This window comes from Eptesicus fuscus, chromosome 18 (assembly GCF_027574615.1).
Source record: "Eptesicus fuscus isolate TK198812 chromosome 18, DD_ASM_mEF_20220401, whole genome shotgun sequence".
In the NCBI taxonomy this organism is placed as follows: domain Eukaryota; kingdom Metazoa; phylum Chordata; class Mammalia; order Chiroptera; family Vespertilionidae; genus Eptesicus; species Eptesicus fuscus.
This window is the reverse complement of record NC_072490.1, coordinates 46093065-46115377: the sequence shown is the minus strand read 5'-3', so window position 1 is coordinate 46115377 and position 22313 is coordinate 46093065. Positions and strand designations below refer to the sequence as shown.

The 22313-nt window shown below is 46.5% G+C and overlaps 1 protein-coding gene and 1 non-coding gene across 6 annotated transcripts in view; one reads left to right on the top strand and one right to left on the bottom strand.

Moving 5' to 3' along the window:
• PXK (PX domain containing serine/threonine kinase like) overlaps positions 1-22313 on the bottom strand; it is an 82445-nt gene that overhangs the window by 51673 nt on the left and 8459 nt on the right. For all 5 annotated transcript variants that reach the window (XM_054729555.1, XM_028152730.2, XM_028152731.2 and 2 more), the window contains exon 2: positions 2287-2337. In XM_054729555.1, the coding sequence (XP_054585530.1) occupies positions 2287-2337 (51 nt within the window). The remainder of the gene's footprint in view (positions 1-2286; positions 2338-22313) is intronic.
• On the top strand, positions 20230-20360 carry LOC114233323 (small nucleolar RNA SNORA38). The gene has a single exon (XR_003619475.2). It is a non-coding gene; the product is annotated as a small nucleolar RNA SNORA38 (small nucleolar RNA).

Here is a 22313-nt window from a genome sequence, read left to right as displayed (position 1 = left end):
GACCATCTCTTTTCATTTTCTTATTCAGTATTTATTGGCATCCTAGAGCCTGGGCACTGGCACTAAGGTCCTTAACTAACAGGCTTAGCAGTGTGCCCGCGCCGGCTGGGCCAGGGGATCCTGCCAGCCAAACTCATAAGACGCCACCAGGTAAGAGACAGCGAGGATGGATCTTTTCAGGGCAAATCACCGTTTCAATATCTTTCTTATTAACCAGGCACCTAGAAAGATGACTTAATGATTTACCAAAAAAAAGAAAAAGTTTTACTGAACATAAAATCAAAATGAAGCAGGTGGACAGTTTTGAAGCCATTTCATCCTTGACTGGCTAAGACTTCCCCCCGTTAAGACCCCACCACGCTGGAGACTGGTCCACGCCTGCAGCCAGCGAGCCCGGCCCACACGTCTCCCAGGTTCCCAGTCCCCCTGTTGGCAGACAGTCCAGCTTCCATTGTCTATACCTTCTTTCTTAGTTATGCCGATGCCATTGATTAGGCCAGGGATGTTCTTTTTTCATCTCATGGCACACATACACTAATTACTAAATTTCTGCGGCACACCAAAAAATATATATTTTGCTGATTTGACCAAAAAAAAAGGTGTAATATTGATTCATTCACACCAGATGGCTATTGCTGTATTGACTGTTGTCAGAAGTCAGTGCCCCTAAAATAATAATAAAAATATAAAATCAATAAAATAAAAATAAGTCAGTGCCCCTGACTAAATAGTCAGATATTGCATGTTTTAAAAATTCTTGTGGCACACTGGTTGAAAATCGCTGGATTAGGCCATCACCAAATTCTACTAGCTCTTCAGGCTCTGGGAAAGGAATTATTTTACTGTTGAATCGTTTGACTTCAACCATTACTGATGATTCTCAAATGTTAATGTGCAGAAGAATTACCTGGAGGTCACCCAGGACCCTACCCCCCAGAATTAAATTCAGTAGGTCTAGGGAATCAAACCCGTGTCCTTGGCGTACGGGACAACACTCAACCAACTGAGCCACAGGAGCCAGGGCCCAGGGGTGGAATTTTAAATCCGTCAGTCTGGAATTGCCTGATCAACACTGGTGAGGTAGTCTGCCTGATAAGACCCAGCCTTCCCCTAAGACAGTGACGGGCAACCTTTTGAGCTTGGTGTGTCAAACTTCGCCAAAAAACTGAGCATAACTCGGGTAGTGTGTCACTTTGAGGAAAAAACTAACTCCAAGACTCTAGTCGCAAATGTTTCATCCTCAGGAGCAGCAAATGTTTCATCCTCGGCATGCAGCCGCGTGTCATCAGAAATGGCTATGCGTGTCAGTGCTGACACGCGTGTCATAGGTTCGCCATCACTGCCCTAAGAAAAGGTGTCCTTGCCTGAGATAATCCATTCTTCTAACTTAGTCCCAGCCTCCTTCTGCCTGTAAGAACCTCCCATTTTGTACAGCTCATCAGAGCACCTCTCTAGTTGCTAGATGGGATGCTGCCCAGTTCACGAACCACTTAAAGCCAATTAGGATTTGAATTTACTCTGTTGAATTGTGTTCTTTAACAGAGGTAAGAGTCAAGCTGGGCTGTGAAGGACGAGGTACGATGGGAAGGTAATTATAATGATTAAAACAGGAAAGAAATGGCCTCCATACAGAATTCAGCCCCCTTCTGCAAGTCAACTGGAAAGACCTCTAGATCTACGCAGGACGTTTTCTCTCGGAGCCACACCTATGAGGGAGCCAGCACTAGAAATTGGCCCTGAGTGAACTCGGGAGTCCATGAAATGCAGTGTCCAAACTGTATAATGTCTAGGGCACTGACTCACCTGTCCACCTGGTGGACTGAACCCTAACTTCCCCACCCAAACCAAGGCTGTACAGGATGAGGTTTTAACTACTAGGAACAAAACAAGTAATTTGCCTATCCTACTTTGGGTCTAGCCAGAGAACAAAGTCCTAGAATCTAGGTAACCTAGATACTCTCCATGGTAACATCATATACAAACTAAACCAAATAACTAACAATAGAAAAGCCTTTTATAATATACGTCTAAAAGCTAAAGATCCAGGGGCGGGCTAGAGGGGGTCACTGGGGGGAAAAGGGGACATACGTAATATTTTCAACAACAAAGACTTTTTTTAAGCTAAAGATTTATATCTAAAAGAAATAGGATTTATATTTATGCATGTTTCCATTTTTCCAGATTTTTAGATGCCACAAGTAAGAATTTTGTTGAAAAGTTTAAAACACTTTTCTAATCACACACACACACACACACACACACACACACACACACAAAAATGCTTACCTGCCAGCTGTTTTCTACAGAAATTCCTCTTTGAACCCGAATGATATACTCCTAAAAAAAAAGAAAAAGAAAAAAAAGAGCCTCATTTATAAGACACCCAAATCAGAAGATCAAAAATAAATGAAAATATCAGATAGACTTCAAAGAAAATCACTAGAGACAGACAGGGACATTATGTAAAGATAAAAGGGTAATCTACTAGCAAGACATGTCAATTTTAAATGTGTATGCACCAAACACCAGAGATGCAAAATATGTGAAGCAAAAACTAAGAGAAATGAAAGGAGAAACTGACAAATCCACGATTATAGTTGGAGATGTCAACACCCCTCTCTCAGCAATCGATAGAACTAAACAAAAGACTAGTAAAAATACAGAGGAACTCAACAATACCATCAACCGACAGCTGACTTAGCATTTTAGAACATGCCATCCAACAATAGAATATACATTATTTTCAAGAGGATATACAGATGGCAAATAAACACATGAAAATATGTTAAAGATTACTAGTTGTCAAGCAAATGCAAATTAAGACCACAATGAGATATCATTTTACACCTATCAGAATGGCTGAAACAAAAAATACCACCACCAAATGCTGGCTAAGACACAGAGAAACTGGATCACTCATACACTGTCTACGGGAATGTAAATAGTACAGCCACTCTGAAACATAGTTTGGCAGTTTCCTAAAAAATCACACATGCAACTATCATACAACCCAGCAATTGCAACCCCGGGCATTTAGCCCAGCAAAATGAAAATGTATGTTCATACAAAACTTGTACATGAATGTTCATAGCAGCTTTATTTTAAGAGCCCAAAAGTAGAAACAAACCAGATGTCCTATAAAAGGTCAATGGTTAAACCTTGCTGCATTCAAAGCATGGAATACTACTCAGCAACAAAAAGAAATAAACTATTAATACATGCAACATCTTGATGAATCTCCAGAGAATTATGCTAAGTGAAAAAAGCCAATTCCAAAAGATCATAGCTACAGATGGTCTCCAATTTATGATTTTTCTTTCTACTTTACAATGGTGTGAAAGCAATAAGCATTCAGTAGAAACCCTACTTCAAATTATAAATTTTTATCTTTACCTGGGCTAGCAATATGCATGTGATACTTTCTCATAATGCTGGTCGGCGGCAGTGAGCTCCCAGTCAGCCCCAGGATCACAGGGTAAATCACAGATTCTCTATAGTGTACTGCATTGCCAGCGGTTTTTGAATATTGTGTTTGAGCATGTTTAAGGTAGGCTAGGCGAAGCTATGAAACAACTTCCGATGTTTTCAACTTCAGATGGGTTTATTGGGATGTAACCTCATTAAGTCAAGATGCATCTGTATATGATTCCATTTATATAACATTCATGAAATGACAAAATTATAGATATGGAGAACAGATCAGTGGTTGCCAAGAGTTAAGGCAATGGAGTAGTAGGTTATATGTGGGAGGGAAATGGGTGTGGCTATAGAATTGTAACCACAAAAAAAGCTTCATTTCTTTAATACGACCTTTTCTTCTTTCTTTCCTTTTGATTCAAATTGGCCCCATCCAGCATCCTGACTCACCTGCCTCCTTCTCCCATGCCTGTCCACTCCCTTAATCATTAAGCCCTCAGGACAATGAGGTTCTGCTCAGCATCAATAACCTTAGGAACAATGTCACGTGTCTATTGACCCCAGAGACAGAGTCTCTGTCAAGCTAGCTATCACACCTAGGCCTCAGTTGTGTTTCAGCTCCAGATCCAGAAAAGCAGAACGAAATCAGATGACGTGACACCTTGGCTGACATCAGGACCAGATGCACTGACCAAGGAACCCCTGAACTCCTACCCTGGCACCCACCAATCAGTAGAGACCACGACCCAGACCACGACCCTAACTCCCTTAGTCACCATGATTGATGTTTCCCCTATATAATTTATCCCCTGGGAGCCATCGGGAGCCAGGTCTTTGAGCACTAGCTCACCTGTAACTCTGGGTGTGGGCCACTTCCTAAAAATAACCCCTTACTTTCTCTGCTGCAAAGTCCTGTTTGTGTCTTATTGGGCTTTGATGCACGCAGGCAAATGGACTCCTTTAGATAATAGAAGGGCAAAGTGAGGTGCTATGGTTTGAATGTTTGTGTCCCCCAGATTTTATACGTTGAAACACTAACTGCCAAATATGATGGTCTTAGGAGGTGGGGCCTCGGGAGGTACTTACTAGTCGGCCATGAGAGTGAAATCCTCATAATGGCATTAGTGCCTTACCAGAGAGGCTCCAGAGGGACCCCTTGCCCCTTCCACCGTGAGGACGCTTTGAGCAGCTGCCAGCTGTGAACCAGGTAAAGGACCCTCACTACAAGGTGATTAGGCTGGAACCTTGATCTTGGACTTCCGGCATCCAGACTGTGATAAATAAATTTCTGTTGTGCATAAGCAAGCCAGTTTATGGTACTGTTATAGCAGCCTGAACAGACTAAGACATAGGGATGCTTGGATTGATGGTGAAGGAGAGCAGCGTTTGCCACCCTACAATATGCCTCTTTTGGGATGTTGATTATTTTAGACTGGTTAATTTTAAGAACCAGAAGACAAGATAGAAGCTCTGAAAAGCCAAGTAGAAGTTACCCGCTGTAAAGCATACTCACAGTAAATAGTAAGGGTGTTTCCCTCACTGTACAGCCTGCCTTCACTATCAATGGAGAAGGCATGGGCTTCAATCTATCACAATCTTACCCTTGTATACCGAGTTTTCCTATAATCCTCCACAATTTATTCCCCCCACCCTCAATATCTTCTTTTGTCTTTCGCTGAAGGTGATATTTAAGGTGACAGCTTCTTTCATTTTGGCAAATTACTCCGTATTCCTGGAATCTCAGGAAGTATAATTATTAAACTTAAAATTTTCTCTTGCTAATCTGTCTTATGTCAATTTATTAGGCCAGACGAAAGAACCTTAGAGGGTACAGGAAAATTTTTCCTCCCCAACAATGGAAATGGTCTGTATCTTGACTATAGTGATGTTAATGTCCTGGTTGTTATATTATCTTACAACTCCAGTTTCATAAGATAAACCATTGAAAGTAATTGGATAATAGATATACGGGATCTCTTTGAATTGTTTCTTACAACTGCACGTGAATACAAAATTACCTCAAAAAGTTTAACCTTAGGTATTCAAAAATAGATGTGAAAGCAGTCAGAAGACTAAGATCCATGATTTTTAGTGTTGGAATTTCGCATTTTATATGCAGTCAGCTAGAAAAGTCCATGATTAAGAAAGCAAGTAAAGCCTGGCTGGTGTGGCTCAGTGGTTGAGTGTCGACCCAGGAACCAAGAGATGGCTGGTTGATTCCCTGTCAGGGCACATGCCCACATTTCGGACTCAATCCCCAGTAGGGGGCAAGCAGGAGGCAGCCGATGGATGATTCTCTCTCATTGATGTTTCTATCTCTCTCTCCCTCTCCCTTCCTCTCTGAAATATATATTAAAGAAATCAAATAAAAAGGTGAATAGATATGCAGTGATGGCATTTTCCAAAGAGATCATATCTGGTGACCCCTCCAAAACCTGACTGATCATTAAAATTTCCTGTCCCTGGGGAGCAGGGAGAGAAGAGGGTGTTAAAAATACACATTCCCAGGCCTTGCATAAGACCTCCTGAATCAGAATCTCTAAATTAAAACCTAGGAATTAGAAGTTTTAAGAGCCTCCCCAGGTAATTCTTAAATAAGCAAGAAACACAGACCTAATCCAGCCTTATGCTTATATGCACAGGAGTTTATGATGAAGGTGTGGTAGACAGTTAGACAGATATAAGCAGAGCAAGGATGATGGGCCAGGATTTAAGGTCACCAGGGCAGAAAGCCCCAGGTGCCTAGCAACGGGTAAAACCCGGAAAACAAGGACCTCACCCCCAGGGTAACCTTTCCTCCCCTGGCATGTCGCTGGTCATGCAGTTCGGACCCTCCCCTGGCATGTTGCTCATTATGTGGGTTAGACCCCCTTGGAGGGGGAATAAACAAGAGGCCTGGAGAATGGTCCTTAAGCATGAAGCCCCCAGAACAGTATGATTCTAACCCACATCAAATACATCTAGGCCTCCGTTGTGTTTCCCGTTCTAGGCCCAGAAAACCAACAAACCAGACAAGCGACACCATGGCTGACCTCAGGTCCAGCTGCATTGACTAATGACCCTCTGTCCTGGTTCCGACCCATCAGTGGAGACCATGATCCTGAAAGGACACACCTGGAAAACTGATGAATATTCTATTGGGATCCTCCCATGAGACCTCAGATAAATACCCTCAAGACGGAGGACTCAGTGTGGCTCTCTCCATGGAGCTCTGAGCCTTTCCCCTCTCCCTTTTCCCCACATCTTTCTCCTAAGCCCCAAGGGCCCTTTTTTGCCTCTGTGACTTGTTTCCTGAGCCCATTTCTTCTATCTCTGTGACTTTCTATTTTTTGTTTGTTTGTTTGTTTGAATTTATCTTTATTGTTGAAAGTATTACAGATGTCCCCCTTTGCCCCCCATGGGCCCCCTCCACCCGGCTCCCGCCCCCTCCCCAGACCTCCGTTGCACTATTGGCTGTGTCCATATGTATATAAGTTCTTTGGTTAATCACTTCCCGCCCTGTCCCCCACTTCTGTGATTTCTAAATGAGCCTTGGCTCTTAATTCTTTCTTAGCCAGAACTCAAGTACCTAGTTTGCTGAACCAAGGTTGGGTCTGACTCCACTGGTCTAACACCCTGGTGCCAGTTTTGCTGCCAACAGAGGTATGGATTAAATCTTACAAAGAATGTTAACATTTTCCCCTCAAATGCTCAAAATTGTTTTAATATCAATGGATGGTATGATTTAGGCACTATTCATAGACACTACTCAATAAATACTTATCAACAGAGTACTCAACAAATCCTTTTTACTGAATTAATTACAATTTAAGTAGTTTATTTAGAAAATAAAGCCAAATAAGCAGTGTTAACCTGGTAAGTGGATTTAAAAATAGATCTTACTATGCAATCATTCCATTCGGTTTATTTAGGAAAGGCGGGTAAAGCCCATATAAGCAGGCATTTCTGCCTCCCCCGGAACATGCTAAGGATGATACATTCAACAACATCCACTCAATCACGAGTGAAGGGACTATGAACCTGGCAACATGCTTAGTTGGTTTCGTGTGGGGTTATAAAATAAGTATTTCAAAACTGATTTGTGTAGTGTGGCAAATCTCTTGAGCACTATGCTAATGTACTTATTTCTGAGTACAGCCAAAATGCTAAAAACATCTGACATTCTTATATTTTGGGATCAGTCCTTTAGCTTTGAAATTTCCTCAGAATTGTCTTACTGGCAAATTTTCTGGGCTTTTACATTCTGATAGTAGAGCTGAAATTAGCACATATAATGGAGTAATTCCAAGCAACGGCCCATAGACACGTTTTTCTGATGTCTACAGTTGGGGGGAAATGTTAATTCTCAAAAATCAACTGGAGCATCCATTGCTTCACTATGATCTACCAGAGAGGAAGTTTAAAGTTCGGACCTGTGTTTTACAAAGATGCTGCTGCCGTTGCAAACATCAACTAGCACCTAGCATGTTCCAATCCCTGTGCGTGGCTCATGCTGGGGATTCACTCCAAACAAGAAAGGTCCAGTCGACCATTGCTTCCCTGTGGACCTGGGAGACACATAGTTTAGATTTTTCCTTTAAACTTGGCTATAAAATGACACACGATGACGTTTGGGAAAAGCCTTTGGCAGAAGGGAAGCAGTAGCTACAAGATAGGGCCTGGCTGGGTGCTGATGTCAGACTGTAATATCCCGAAATGACACATTAACTGATGTTCCTGCCAAGACACTCTATGTTTAGGCCAGTGTTCTCCAAAAAGGGTGACTGTGCCCCCCGGGGACATCTGGCAGTGTTTGGAGACATCTTTGATTGTCACAGGGAAGGGGAGGGGGCTGCTACTGGCATCTAGTAGACAGAGACCAGGAATGCTGCTAATACCTACAAAGCATAGGACAGCCCTACAGCAGAGGACTTCTGGCCCAAATGTCAATAGTGCAGAGGGTGAGAAACTCAGGTTCAGGAGCACTAAGAACACGGGTCATCCTAGTCCATGGAGGCTTGGGATGCGGGATGCTGGAGGGGGTTATTTCTATCACCCTCTGCCCGTGGCCACAGCCCACAGGTACTCTGCACACAAAAGCATTTGTAACATGTGCACATCCACTTAGAAGGCACACTCAGTTACCAGAGCCTCAAAGCACCACCCACTGTGTTCTCCTGTAAAGACACATTATGAATGAGGCTCCAGCCCTGGCCAGCTTTGCTCAGTGGATAGAGCGTCAGCCCTGAAGGGTCCCAGGTTTGATTCGGGTCAAGGGCAGTACTTCCGCAGCAGGCTCAATCCCCAGCCCTGTCAAGGTGTGTGTGGGAGGCAGCCAATTGATGTGTCTCTCTCACATTGATGTTTCTCTCTCCCTCTCTCCCTCTTCCTTCCACTTTCTCTAAAAATCAATAGAAAAGTGTCCTCGGGTGAGGATTAACAAAACAAAACAAAAAAAAGAATGAGGCTCTCCAGCCCTGGCCCGCATGGCTCAGTGGTTAGAGTGTCGCGCACCAAAGGATCTTGAGTTCAATTCTGGATCAAAGGCACATACCTGGGTTTCAGGTTCCATCCCGGCCGGGTCAAGGTGTGTGAAGGAGGCAACCCATCAATGTGTCTCTCTCACATCGATGTTTTTCTCTCTTTCTCTCTCTTCCTTCTCCCCACTACCCCCGCCGCCCCGTCCCTCCCCCTGCCTCCTCCCACTCTCTAAAAATCAATGGGCAAAATATCCTCTGGTGAGGATTAACAACAACAGCAAAAAGAATGAGGCTCAGCGTAGTCCCCACCCTCCACCCCATGCCATCTGCCATGTGGTTACAGATACAGAAAGACAGTAGGAAATAAGATAAGGCGATGTTGTTCAGAAATAGTTCATTCCACTTCAGTGGAGCAAGTTCTTCCTTAACCATAAAACATTTAAATTATTTTAGTTTGTTTGATTCCACCATCCAGCCTGACCAAAAACCAAAACACCCACAACACTTTCCCCTCCAATCTCCAGCGCTATAAACTAAAACACAGTATGGCTGTCTAACGCTTGCAGCCAGGCGGCAGCTCTCATTAGCGCAGGGAGAAGAGTGCCCTGGAGACCAGCAGAAGCCCTGCATTGGAAGCCGGGCCTCCACCTCCTGAGCCGTGGAGTCAGCAGCCAGAATCCTCCCGTGAATCATTCCCAGCTTCGCCACCCTCTGCTGTGGAACAGAGCCTGTGTGTGCGGAACACTGAGGCCCATCAGGCATAGAAGGGGGGCTAAGAGCCCCGTAGGGCAGCCCTGAGTCACACAGACCTATGCCTGCCCCCAAACGGTGCCATCTGCTGCCACTTCCCCAAAGGGCCTTCTTCCTGCTCCTCCCCAGGACACCACACCCTTATCTTGGAGGGGCAGGGTGGCTGCTTGTCAAGCCCTAGCGTGTGGGCATTTTGGCAAGTCAGTGTGGTCTGGTGCTGAGTTCTTCAAACTGGAAAGGCACCAGGGCCATGTGATTTCTGACTTAAGGAAAAGAATTCATGGAAAGTGAGCACTGGTTTTGTGCCAGGAATGTTACTAAGCTCTTTACTCAATAGTTCTCATTCAATTCTCACAGCTGCCTAGACGGCAGGCGATCTCAGCTCTCAGCTCAGCAAGAGAAGGTGAGCTCTCCAAGGTCACACAGCTCGGAAGCAGCTGGCTGGGGACTGGAACCCAACTTGCTGACTCTAAGACCATCCAACCTGCCAGTCATGGCTGGCAACCCCGTGCCCATGAAAAATGGGGGTCCTCACTAGTCTGTGGAATGCAGGTGGTTCACCCCTGATGGTGTAGACCTATGGACTCTTAACCCGAGACCCTGGGGGTAGAGCTGTCATTGCCACACCACTGATTAATGCTCCCAACATAAGCCATTTTCCAAGTAAGCATCCTTATTGGCATTTTGTGTCTCCTGAGTTTCCAAAAAAGATATTTAAGATTTCACTACACAGTAGCTGGTATTTAAAGCTGCCTCATTTTGGTGAGGTTTTAGGAAAGTCACAGAAGAAAATTTATTTTGAATCTGTCTGGCTCCAAATTACTGTAGTGAGGCTACAAACACAGACCACTTTGAAAGAGATGTGTTAAAAGAACTAAAGCCAAAACTTAAGCAAACCTTTAAGCCAGCCTAACCCACGTAATTCTTCTCTAACCCACGTAATTTTCTCTCTTCCCTTTTGGCACAGTGATCAGATTTACCCTGAGACTCAAAGTACCGAAAGATGAGGAAGCTCTTTGGAGGTATGATATACAGAACCTGTCAGTGTTCCCACATGTCTACCTCTAACGCACAGGCTCCCAATTCACCTGCATTCTAGCATCACCAAGAGAACTTAAAAATTTTTTTAATGTTTTTATTTTATTTTATTGCTTTATATATTTTTTATTGATTTCAGAGAGGAAGGGAGAAGGAGAGAGAGATAGAAACATCCATGATGAGAGAGAATCATGGATCGGCTGCCTCCTGCACGCCCCCTACTGGGGATTGAGCCTGCAACCCGGGCATGTGCCCTTGACTGGAATCGAACCTGAGACCCTTCAGTCCGCAGGCTGACAATCTATCCACTGAGCCAAGCCAGCTAGGGCTTATTGCTTTTTAGAGAGAGAGAGAGAGAGAGAGAGAGAGAGAGAGAGAGAGAGAGCCATTGATGTGAGAAACATCGACTGGTTGCCTCTAGGTATGTGCCCTAACTGGGAATTAAACCACAACCTTTGGGTGTACTGGACAATGCTCCAACCCACTGAGAACCCGGCCAGGCACCTAGAGAATTTTTTAAAAGATATCCACTTACACCCTACTGCCCGAGATTCTGATTTAACTTGCCTGGGCTGAGGCACAGGCATTAGTAGGTCTTAAAACTTCCCCAGGTGAGTCTACCGTGCTGCCAGGGGTAAGAATCATGGTTCTGAAACCTCTTAAATAGGAAGCAGCTTCACACGACAAAAATAAAAACCTTCTCAAGAGAGGAAGGAAACAAATGAACCAGCACCCACCAAACCTCAGTCTCCTGCAGCTCCCTACCCCCTAATCTTCATGAGCGCCCCGCTCTCCTGTCTTCTTGGGCATAGCAGGTTCCTATCCCAAGCCCTCCAGGGCCCTGTGGTGGTGGCCTCCACAGACACCACTCCCCATCTGTCAGTGGCCCTTTAGGTGAGCCCGAAGAGCCGTTACCCTCATTTACAGCTGGGGACAAAGGCTCTGAGAGGACGGTGCCTTGATCAGAGAGTGCTAGTGCTAGAGCTGGGCTAGGAGGGCAGGTCTGTCTCCAGCGCCCACTACACCGCTCCTCTGGCTTCACGCCCAGCCTGCTTCCTGCTCCAAAAGCCCTGCAAAGGATGCTGAGCACAAGTGCCCTTGCTGGACCCCCAACACTATGCTACTTCGCTGCTCAGGAACCTTCCAGGGACCCTGCTGGCCACAGGAGAAAACCCAAACTCCCCTGCGAAGCTGCCATGTTCTTCTACCGCCTGATCCTTTCTACCACTAGACTATCCTTTCTTTGTACTTAAACCCTCCTCTACCCAGTCAGACTTTTTCTGTCTAAACACCCTTAATGCCCTTGCTTTGCTGTTCTACCTATTCAAGACCTAGTTCAGTCTTTTCATCATGTCACTGCTATTTTTGCCCCAGGTCTGTCTGTTTAGGAATCTCTCCAACTGGATTAAGTTCTTCATGGTTTGGAATCACACATTTCTTTGTATTCCAAATAGCAACCAGCACAAGGTCAGGCCAATCACAGAAGCATGACAAACACTCATTGATGAATATTTGTTGACGGACGGCTTGCACCTCTGGCAACGAGGGAGCATAATGCCCCTTTCCATGTGCGCCTCCATCCAGGTCAAAGAGCACTCTCAAGAAAGTCTCCAGTGATCGGCCAAACCCTCAGACTAAATCAATATCCAAACCCAGAGTCACCCAGCACAACTGCAGTGGGCAGCATCACCCTGCAGGGCAGCAAGGTTTCTAAGGATGTTCTCAGTTGCAGGACTTGTGCTCAGCTCCCTGGCCACCAGCCTGGCTGCTGACGGTCCTTAATATCTCACTTAGAATTCATGATTACTCCTTGATCTGCTAAACATTCACTATTTATCATTGTCTTACCTGCAGATTCTCAGTGCTGAAATGTACCTATGCTTAACTTTAATTGCTGTTCAGTCCAATAATGTGCAAAACCTGACCCCCAAAACCAACGAAAACATTAAGGATATTAAAGGCATCTGAAGAATCACCATTATCTTGACCTACATTGTGGCAGGTGAGGGAAGCCAAGTGTATCTCCTTTTCGACTAAAATAAACTTCATTTGAAATCTAACTGTAGGGATCATAGAACCGTGTGCTTTAAGTTTATGCAAAACAAATTCTCCAGTTTCTAATCTGTGCTCACAGAAGGGACAAGGAACACAGCACAAGCATGCTTTGATTCCTGCAGGGCGATGCAGGGCCCTACCCCCCGTGGCTCAGTCCTCTCCCTTCTTCCGGCCTTTTGAAGTCAATGCCCTTCTCTGTGGGACAGGCTCCTGCCCTGCTGGGGGGCTAGTCTCCACACCGACTTCAAAGACAGCCCATGTTCCAGCGAGAGAAATACTGCAGAGCAGCATCACAAACTCTTCTGACCTCAGACAGGACCACAGAATGGATACAGCACTTTAAAGAGCAGTTCCTGTAGCATTCTGCAGTACCACGACCTTTAAATGACACCAAAGCAAATTACATAATTTGTAAGATGGGAACCCAGTATTCCATCTTACAACCAAGCAATAAAAGAAAAACCTTCAACCATATGAGGTTCAATTAAATAGTAATTAGAAATGAAATGTAATCTTCACTTGTTCAATAATCCTCCCATCCCTTGCGCCAACACCCTATAAGTGTAGAAACAGACACAGTGAGCCACTCACCACATATGTGACTGCTCAAAAAGACAGCCAAACACACAAACTCCGATCTGGTTGGAAAGAATGATTTCTTTTTTTTTTTTTTTTTTTTTTTTAATATATTTTATTGATTTTTTTACAGAGAGGAAGAGAGAGGGAGAGTCAGAAACATTGATGAGAGAGAACATCGATCAGCTGCCTCCTGCACACCCCCTACCGGGGATGTGCCCGCAACCAAGGTACATGACCGGAATCGAACCCGGAACCCTTGAGTCCGCAGGCGACGCTCTATCCACTGAGCCAAACCGGTTTCGGCGAAAGAATGATTTCTATGTGGGCCCTGGCAGCTCCGGTGGCCAGCTCCCCTTCCCCAGTGCCCTCAGCTGGCACCAGCCCCAGTACCTCCCAGGACTGAAGCGCACCTCTCCTGGGGTCACCTCTCTACCCACCCCCATTTGCCACTGCCCCAAAGACAGGCCACCAAGAGCTTGAAGGAGGAGCTGGTCACTGTGTGCCCATCACCCACAACGTGCCCCCCTCCCCATACCATCTCACAAGTCCCCAAGGGAAAGGGCACCAGCTTCCCACTGACAGAGACCTGACTGTTTATTCACCTACAAAATCATACCTTTCCGCAGGGTTGTGGGGACCATCGGATGAGATCGTGTATTTAGAGCAGCTGGCACAAAGGCCAGCTCTGTAACTTCTCTGCTAAGAAATCAGCAAACACCAGGTGTCTGCAGGGACTGCATCACGGCTTTAACCAGCAAGCACCGGAGACAGCAGCAGTGCTCAGAGGAGCCGGGGAATAACAAAAAGCAGCCATTCTCTTTGAACATGGGAATCCTTTTCATCAGTCTGGTTTCTAACAGGGAGTGCCCCTCCTCCAGCCTCTACTGTCCCAGCTCTGCACCACTTTCAAAGTGGGCTCATTAAAAAGCCTGCCCCTTGCCGAAACCGGTTTGGCTCAGTGGATAGAGCATCCGCCTGCGGACTGAAAGGTCCCAGGTTCGATTCCAGTAAGGGCATGTACATTGGTTGCGGGCACATCCCCTGTGAGGGGTGTGCAGGAGGCAGCTGGTCGATGTTTCTCTCTCATCGATGTTTCTAGCTCTCTATTCCTCTCCCTTCCTCTCTGTAAAAAAATCAATAAAATATATTTTAAAAAAACACAGTCTCTTAATCATCCAGTATGGAATTTAAAATAATAATAATAATAAATAAATAAATAAATAAAAAGCCTGCCCCTCAAATAACCTGGGCATCAACAACAGAGGAACTGTAAGTTACTTATGGTTTATCCATTTAGTGGAAGAATAGGCAAGCCTATAAGAAGGTGTTTTAAAAGAATGTTTTATTACATGGGGAAAGGTGTTATGCTATCATGTTAAATATAACAAAAAGGATAAAAAATTCTGTGATAACTTTGACAGGAAGAGGGAATTACATCAAATGGTAAGTTGTTGTCTCTGGCGATAAAAATTACGTGTTGCTTAAATTCTCTTAGCTAATTTTTCTATATTTTTCAGGATATCCTCAATGAGCATATATTATTTTTCTAACCAGGAAAAACAAGTTTTTAAAAAGTTCCTTGGTTTGCTACACATGTGATTTAAAACATGCTACTTTAGCCTGGCCGGCATGGCTCAGTAGTTGAGCATCAACCTATGAACCAGGAGGTCAACTGTTCGATTCCCAGTCAGGGCACATGCCTGGGGTGCAGGCTCGGTCCCCAGAGAGGGACTTGGAGGAGGCAGCCAATCAATGATGCTCTCATCATTGATATTTCTATCTCTCCCTCTCCCTTCCTCTCCGAAATCAATAAAAATATTTTTAAAAAATAAAAATAAAGCACACTACTTTAACATAAGGGCTTCTGAGTGATAAGGATTGAGATGATCCGAGCTTGGTAAGAACACCGTGTATTATCAATGACAAATGCAAACGATCGGCTTTCTTCCTTTGGGTGAGGGAACTGTTTAGTCATTTTCCGACTCATCAGCACTTTTACCGCGGAGACCAGGAAACCGGGAAATGAAAGTCAAGTAAATTAACCCTTCCACTGGCATCAGGGGTGGTACACCATTTGGTGGGAGCCCTAGCCGGTTTGGCTCAGTGGATAGAGCGCTGGCCTGCGGATTGAAGGGTCCCAGGTTCGATTCCAGTCAAGGGCACATGCCCAGGTTTCGGGCTCGATCCCCAGTAGGGGGTGTGCAGGAGGCAGTCAATCAATGATTCTCTTTCATCATGGATGTTTCTAGCTCTCTCTCCCTCTCCCTTCCTCTCTGAAATCAATAAAAATACATTTAAAAAATTTGGTGGGAAAAAAGCTTGAAACTATGAGTTCAAGTCAAGTGAGGGGAGTCCCTACTGGTTTCAGTAATCTGTAGTAGAACCAGTCGCCGTCACTAAGGATCACGGAGAGTCTACACATAAATTTATTCTACATAAGCCAAAAATGTCAGTGTTCTCCTGAGACACTAGTTCCCATTCATAAGCAGCCATGTGACTGACTCTGTGCCCTGCTGCCGTGTATCCCCTCAGAGCTCAGGGCAGTAACTGTTCACGGAGCACTTACTCTAGCCTTCAGCTTATTGCATCTCCTAGCAATGCTTGGAGGTGTCACTGTCTCTCTTTTACAAGAACCCCAAGGCTCAAAGAGAGTAAATGCCTTAAACAAGTATACTGGCTGAGTGATAACAATGGACTTTACCAGGGGCCTGTGTGGCTCAGGGCACAGCAGTTCCTACATTTTGCGGCCTTGGGCAGAATGCTTTCACATCATATACCCTCTCATCTTGATGAACAAAGGTAAGCTAAACAGGCAGAACCAGTCCATCAAGTCAGGAAGAAGCTGGAGAGAGTGAGGGGCGGATGCAGACAAGAACCCTTTGGGGGGGGGGGGGGGCGGGGAGGAGGTAATATGACCTAAATCGCTGTAAGCTCTCAGAACCCCGCCTGGCTCAGTCTCCTGACTTCAACACCCCTGCACTTTGTAACCCTCCTCCTACCACACGCACGCAGACTGCTGTCTGCAAACCTGGGCGGAATGTGACCTGGCACTGCGTAGAGGCTGTTGCAAATAAGGAAACAATGCTCTCCTCACCGTGTTAAATAAGCCGCCGTGAACATTAGGCGGGGTCTGAAGAAGCAGAAAGGAGCGTTTTTATATGAATGTGCCTGAAGGAGACATCGGGGTTATGGAGTACTCAGCAATTTGAACGGCCGTTCATGTCAGCTGTGCCAAAATGGAACAGGCTCTTGGAGGAGGTTGTTTTGCTCCCACATTATGCTCCTGTTAAAATTTAACCACAGCTGCACAGTAAGTGAGCCTCCCTCCTGTGTCTTCCTGTTAAAAGCCATGGAGGCTCTGGTCTCAGTGGACCAAAGCCCCACCGGGGCAGGGCTAGCAGGGCCTCTCTAGCTCAGCCTCTCCCCATCGGTTCAGCGGTTAGAAGGCAGGAATGACCTAAGGCTGTGATGTCCAACATGGCGGCCACTATGAACATCTGGCTAGCACCACCAAGGGACTGAATTTAAAATTTTATTAACTTAAAGTAGTCTAGTGAGGTCAGTACTGGACAGTACAGTTATAGATACTTATTTGCAGATATAAACATAGATATAAACACAGATATTTTATAAAAATGTAAGCATATTAAACAGTTATGATTTGCTTTATTTCTACTTAAAATATCAAATGAATCTCTTTCCATATTTTTCATGTCTATATCTGTGCTGTCCAATATAGTCGCCAAAAGCTATTGAGCACTAGTCCAATGAGATATGTTGTAAATGTAAAATATACATGATTTCAAAAATTTTGTACAACATAGTGAACATAAAACATATTAATAATTTTTAGATTGACTACCTGTTGAAATGATAATATTTTGGGCACAATAGGTTATATTCTTTAAATTAATTTCACCTGTTTCTTTTTAATTTTTAAATGTGGCTACTAGAAAATTCTAAATTATGTAAGTGGTGAGGCCTCGCGCACCCAGGTCCGGGTGAGGCCACACGCCCCTGGGTCTGGGAGAGGCCACGCGCCCCTGGATCCGGGTGAGGCCTCTCGCACCTAGGCCCGGGTGAGGCCACACGCCCCCGGGTCCAGGTGAGGCCATGTGTCCCTGGATCCGGGTGAGGCTGGGTTCCGGGTCCGGGTGAGGCCACGTGCCCCTGGGTCTGGGAGAGGCCACGCGCCCCCGGGTCTGGGTGAGGCCATGTGTCCCTGGATCCAGGTGAGGCCTCACGCACCTAGGTCCGGGTGAGGCCATGTGTCCCTGGATCCAGGTGAGGCCTCACGCCCCTAGGTCCGGGTGAGGCCATGTGTCCCTGGATCCGGGTGAGGCCTCGCGCACCTAGGCCCGGGTGAGGCCACGCGCCCCTGGGTCCGGGTGAGGCCATGTGTCCCTGGATCCGGGTGAGGCCTCGCGCACCTAGGTCCAGGTGAGGCCACGCGCCCCTGGGTCTGGGAGAGGCCAAGCGCCCCCGGGTCCGGGTGAGGCCATGTGTCCCTGGATCCGGGTGAGGCCTCGCGCACCTAGGTCCGGGTGAGGCCACGTGCCCCTGGGTCTGGGAGAGGCCACGCGCCCCTGGGTCCGGGTGAGGCCATGTGTCCCTGGATCCAGGTGAGGCTGGGTCCCGGGTCCGGGTGAGGCCTCGCGCACCCAGGTCTGGGTGAGGCCACGTGCCCCTGGGTATGGGAGAGGCCACGCGCCCCTGGGTCCAGGTGAGGCCATGTGTCCCTGGATCCAGGTGAGGCCTTGTGCACCTAGGTTCAGGTGAGGCCACGTGCCCCTGGGTCTGGGAGAGGCCACGCGCCCCCGGGTCCGGGTGAGGCCATGTGTCCCTGGATCCGGGTGAGGCTGGGTCCCGGGTCTGGGTGAGGCCACGCGCCCCTGGGTCTGGGAGAGGCCACACGCCCCTGGGTCCGGGTGAGGCCATGTGTCCCTGGATCCGGGTGAGGCCTCGCGCACCTTGGTCCTGGTGAGGCCACGCGCCCCTGGGTCCGGGAGAGGCCACGCGCCCCTGGGTCTGGGAGAGGCCACGCGCCCCTGGACCCGGGTGTGGCTGGGTCCCTGGGCCCGGGTGAGGCCACGCGCCCCTTGGGTCTGGGTGAGGCCACGTGCCCCTTAGTCCGGGTGAAGCCGTGCCCCGAGACCAAACCAGAGGGAGTCAGACCTCCGTTACCACCATTTGTCCACCATCCAGAGCTGAGGGGTCAGTGCTGACATGTACACATAAGGAATTGGTGGACATTGAAATTGGGTCTCAAAAGAACTGTTGGTCCAGAAAGAAACTCACTACAGACTGATTCATTTGCCTGTCAGCATAACTATTATTGCTCATCTCACATTCAGTTCTTATAAGTATATATCTAGTGACATATGATCTCACTCATCTAGGGGAAATGATGAACAACATAGACTGAGGAACAAGAACAGAACCAGAAACAAGGAGGCATCGATTGGACTATCGGGCCTCAGAGGGAGGATAGGGGAGGTTGGGAGGAGGGGGGAGAGATCAACCAAAGGACTTGTGTGCATGCATATGCCCCAACCCCAACAGTTAAGTTCAACTGGGGGTTGGGGCATCCGTGGGGAGGGGTGTGGGATGGGAATGGGGGGATGAGGACAAATATGTGACATCTTAATCAATAAAGAAATTAAAAAAAAATTATGTAAGTGATTTGCATTATGTTTCCACTGGACAGCACTACCCTAAGGCCTCCACTGTATGAAATTAACTCCATTCCTATGCAGCCAGGACGGGAGAACTGAGAAAATGGTCACCCAAGTTAGCGTCTGGTGGGTCAGTAACAGTTTAGAACACGATGGACAACTAGAGGCTCTGAAAGGTATTTCAGGATTTATGTGTTAATGCCTATGGGGTTTCTATTTTATTTCTACTTTAAAAAAAATCTGTCAATAAAGTGAATTATTTAAATATTTTCCCACTTTGCCCTTAGCTGGTTTGGCTCAGTGGACATAGGGTTGGCCTGAGGACCGAAGAGTCCCGGGTTCAATTTCGGACAAGGGCACATGTCTCGGTTGCAGGCTCAATCCCCAGCCCTGGTCAGATGCATGCAGGAGGCAACCAATCGATGTGTCTCTCCGAGTCTCTCCCTCTCCCACTCTCTCTCTTAAAAAAAAAAAAAAAAATCAATGGAAAAGTGTCCTTGGGTGAGAATTAAGAAATATTCTCTCCCTTTAACTGAGACTAACAGCCTCAAGTATGCTCTCAGGAAGTTGGGGAAGGGTCAGGGAGATCAAAAGAGCGTGGTCATGATTCAGTTGGTTTATCATGGTTTTGACCATTACACAGTTTTTTAATTGACTTTGCTCTCTGTCATATATGATTTCATGTACACCCACAATGGACCATGACTAAAGGCAGGCTTAAGGAATGCCAAAAGCAAAACATGAGTTAGTGAGAAGTTAGAAATATGAGAAGTAGAATCATCGTCAAAGTGGTAATTCTGCAAATAGTCTGAAATGCTCCTTGTCAGTGCCTTAAGTTGTAGTCATCTTGTCACAATTCTTAATGTCTTTAATAATGTAAAAACTTTATAATTCAGATCCCACACATTAATATAAGTTTTAATAATGCACTGATCTGAATAAAATACTTTTTAGATTTAAAATAATTTCCCTGGGGGTAGGCGGGGGGAGGGGCGGGGGTTCAATCAGTATAACAATGAAAGGAGTTTGTAAGTTAAAGAGAAACAGGGGGCCTGGCTGGTGTGGCTCAGCGGCTGAGCATCGACCTATGAACCAGGAGGTCACGGTTCGATTCCCCGTCAGGGCACATGCCTGGGTTGCAGGGCTCGGTTCCCAGTGCAGGGCATGCAGGAGGCGGCTGATCAATGATTCTCTCTCATCATTGAGGTTTCTCCCTCTCCCTTCCTCTCTGAAATCAATAAAAAATATATATTAAACCCTCCTACAAAGGTGCGTCTGTGGTTCCCTGTCTTTGGACACGTAAGAATTGGAGGCAAAGAAATGTGGACTTGGAGAAGTCTGGAGCCAGCTTGCTCCCTGCAGGCTCAAGATCAACAATCTCACATAGAAAAAAGGAAAACAAACAAATATATATGTCTTTCTTTTTTTTAAAGAAAAGAAAAACATATGCCTTTTTTTTTTTTAAAGAAAAGAAAAACAGGGGTAATGGGGATTTACAACATGTCCTCTGAAAAGCTGTAAACCTGTTCTAATTCCCTAAACCCAGGGGTCCTGGGTGGAGGGAGCTATTCCCACAGCGCCCTCACTGCTCCCAGGCAGACCAGCAGCGCATTCAACCCTCCATCACCTCTGGTTCAGGTGTCTGCCACCTCTGTAAGCTCCGTTTCATTCATCTTCTATTGTAACCCACAGCACAGTGCCTGGCACACAGCACACTCTTCACAAGTGCTTGCTAATGTTGCCAGCACCTTAGAGGCTTTCTGACACAGACACAGAGGAAACTGTCCAACCCCGGGGTACATACACGTCCACTTCGGGGAAAGGAGGTAGCTGGGCTATAGAGAACACCTTGCCTTTCCCAGGAAGCAGCATTCTGAAGGCGTCAGTCACCTCCCAGCCACTCCCTGTGTCCTGCTGGGTCAGTGGGTGCTGCCCAGCTGGCCCAATCCCTGGCCTGACACTAAAGGTCTAGTGTGAGCAGGCCCAATTCAGGCTTCAGTTCCCTCTGTTTGGGCAAACAGGAAAGGGTGCATGCACGTATGTGCCTGCATACGTGTGCATGTGTGCTAAAGTGCAATGAGTCCCTGTCCAGGAATCACTTGTCACCGGGGGGGGGGGGGGAAGGGCCGGCTCAAAGGAAGGCCCTGGATTGAACACTGCTTTTCCTTTTCACCTCTGCAGGGGGTTCTTAGATATTTTTACATACAGGATTCTGCCATACCAACACTCCATTCATCCCCTTCTCCGCCACCAGAAAAAAGCCTCAACTGAATTAACGAGGAGAGAAATGACTTGTTTTTGATGAGCCATGTCAAAGAAATGTGGGCAGCCTTGTTTAGATCTCACAGACAGAGGTGCGGTGACAAGCAGGCGGAACCCTGGCTAGGGCTCAGGTACATACACGTCCACTTCGGGGAAAGGAAGTAGCTGGGCTATAGAGAACACCGTGCCTTTCCCAGGAAGCAGCATTCTGAAGGCGTCAGTCACCTCCCAGCCATTCCCTATGTCCTGCTGGGTCAGTGGGTGCTTCCCAGCACTCTGAAGTCAGCTAGGCACGCACACCCATGCACTAGGCAAGCTGCAACCTATAGCAATTTTTCACCAACAGGACAGAATTCACCTGCTGTTCTAAGTATAGCATTTTCATCAAGTAGGGTATCTGTGGTTGTGTACACATTAAAATGCACTTATCTCACCAACTAAAATAAGTAATTCTCCAAGTTTACAGTTCTTAATAATTTTCCCAACAGCGATCCAGAGCCGAAGAGCAGGTTTTAGGTCAGTGAGGTTCTGAGAGCTTACAGAAACATGTATATGAGTGCTCATGGAGAATTTGTCCCTCTGATAAGATCCTTAAAGGAGCAGATCTGAAGAGCTAAAGACCCTGTGCTTAGAATATATCCTGAGTTTAGCACCTTGCAATGTTATAAAACTTTCCAGGGTAAAGGTAAAGGGCTCAAGGTTCCTTTTCAGAGTAATAAAAATGTTATAAAATTGATTATGGTGATAAGATACAGAACTCTGTGAATATACTAAAAGCCATTGAGGTGTTTATCTTAAACTAGTAGCCCGTTTGCACGAAGATTCGTGCAATAGACCTTCATTCACCTGGCTGCCTGCACCAGTTTTCTGCCGGCACCAGGGACACAGGCCTTGGCTGTGGCCACCGCCTTCTGCCTTCTTTCAGGGTCGGGGCTTGGCCCTGGGCGGTGGCCTTGGGCTCGGCCGCACCCAGCGTCCCTGCTACCGATCGCAGGAGCCGACCCCCAGTGGTTTCCTGCGATCCATGCAGGCTCCCCGCTGGTGCCCAAGGCCGGGAAAGCCTCGGGCGGAGGCTTTC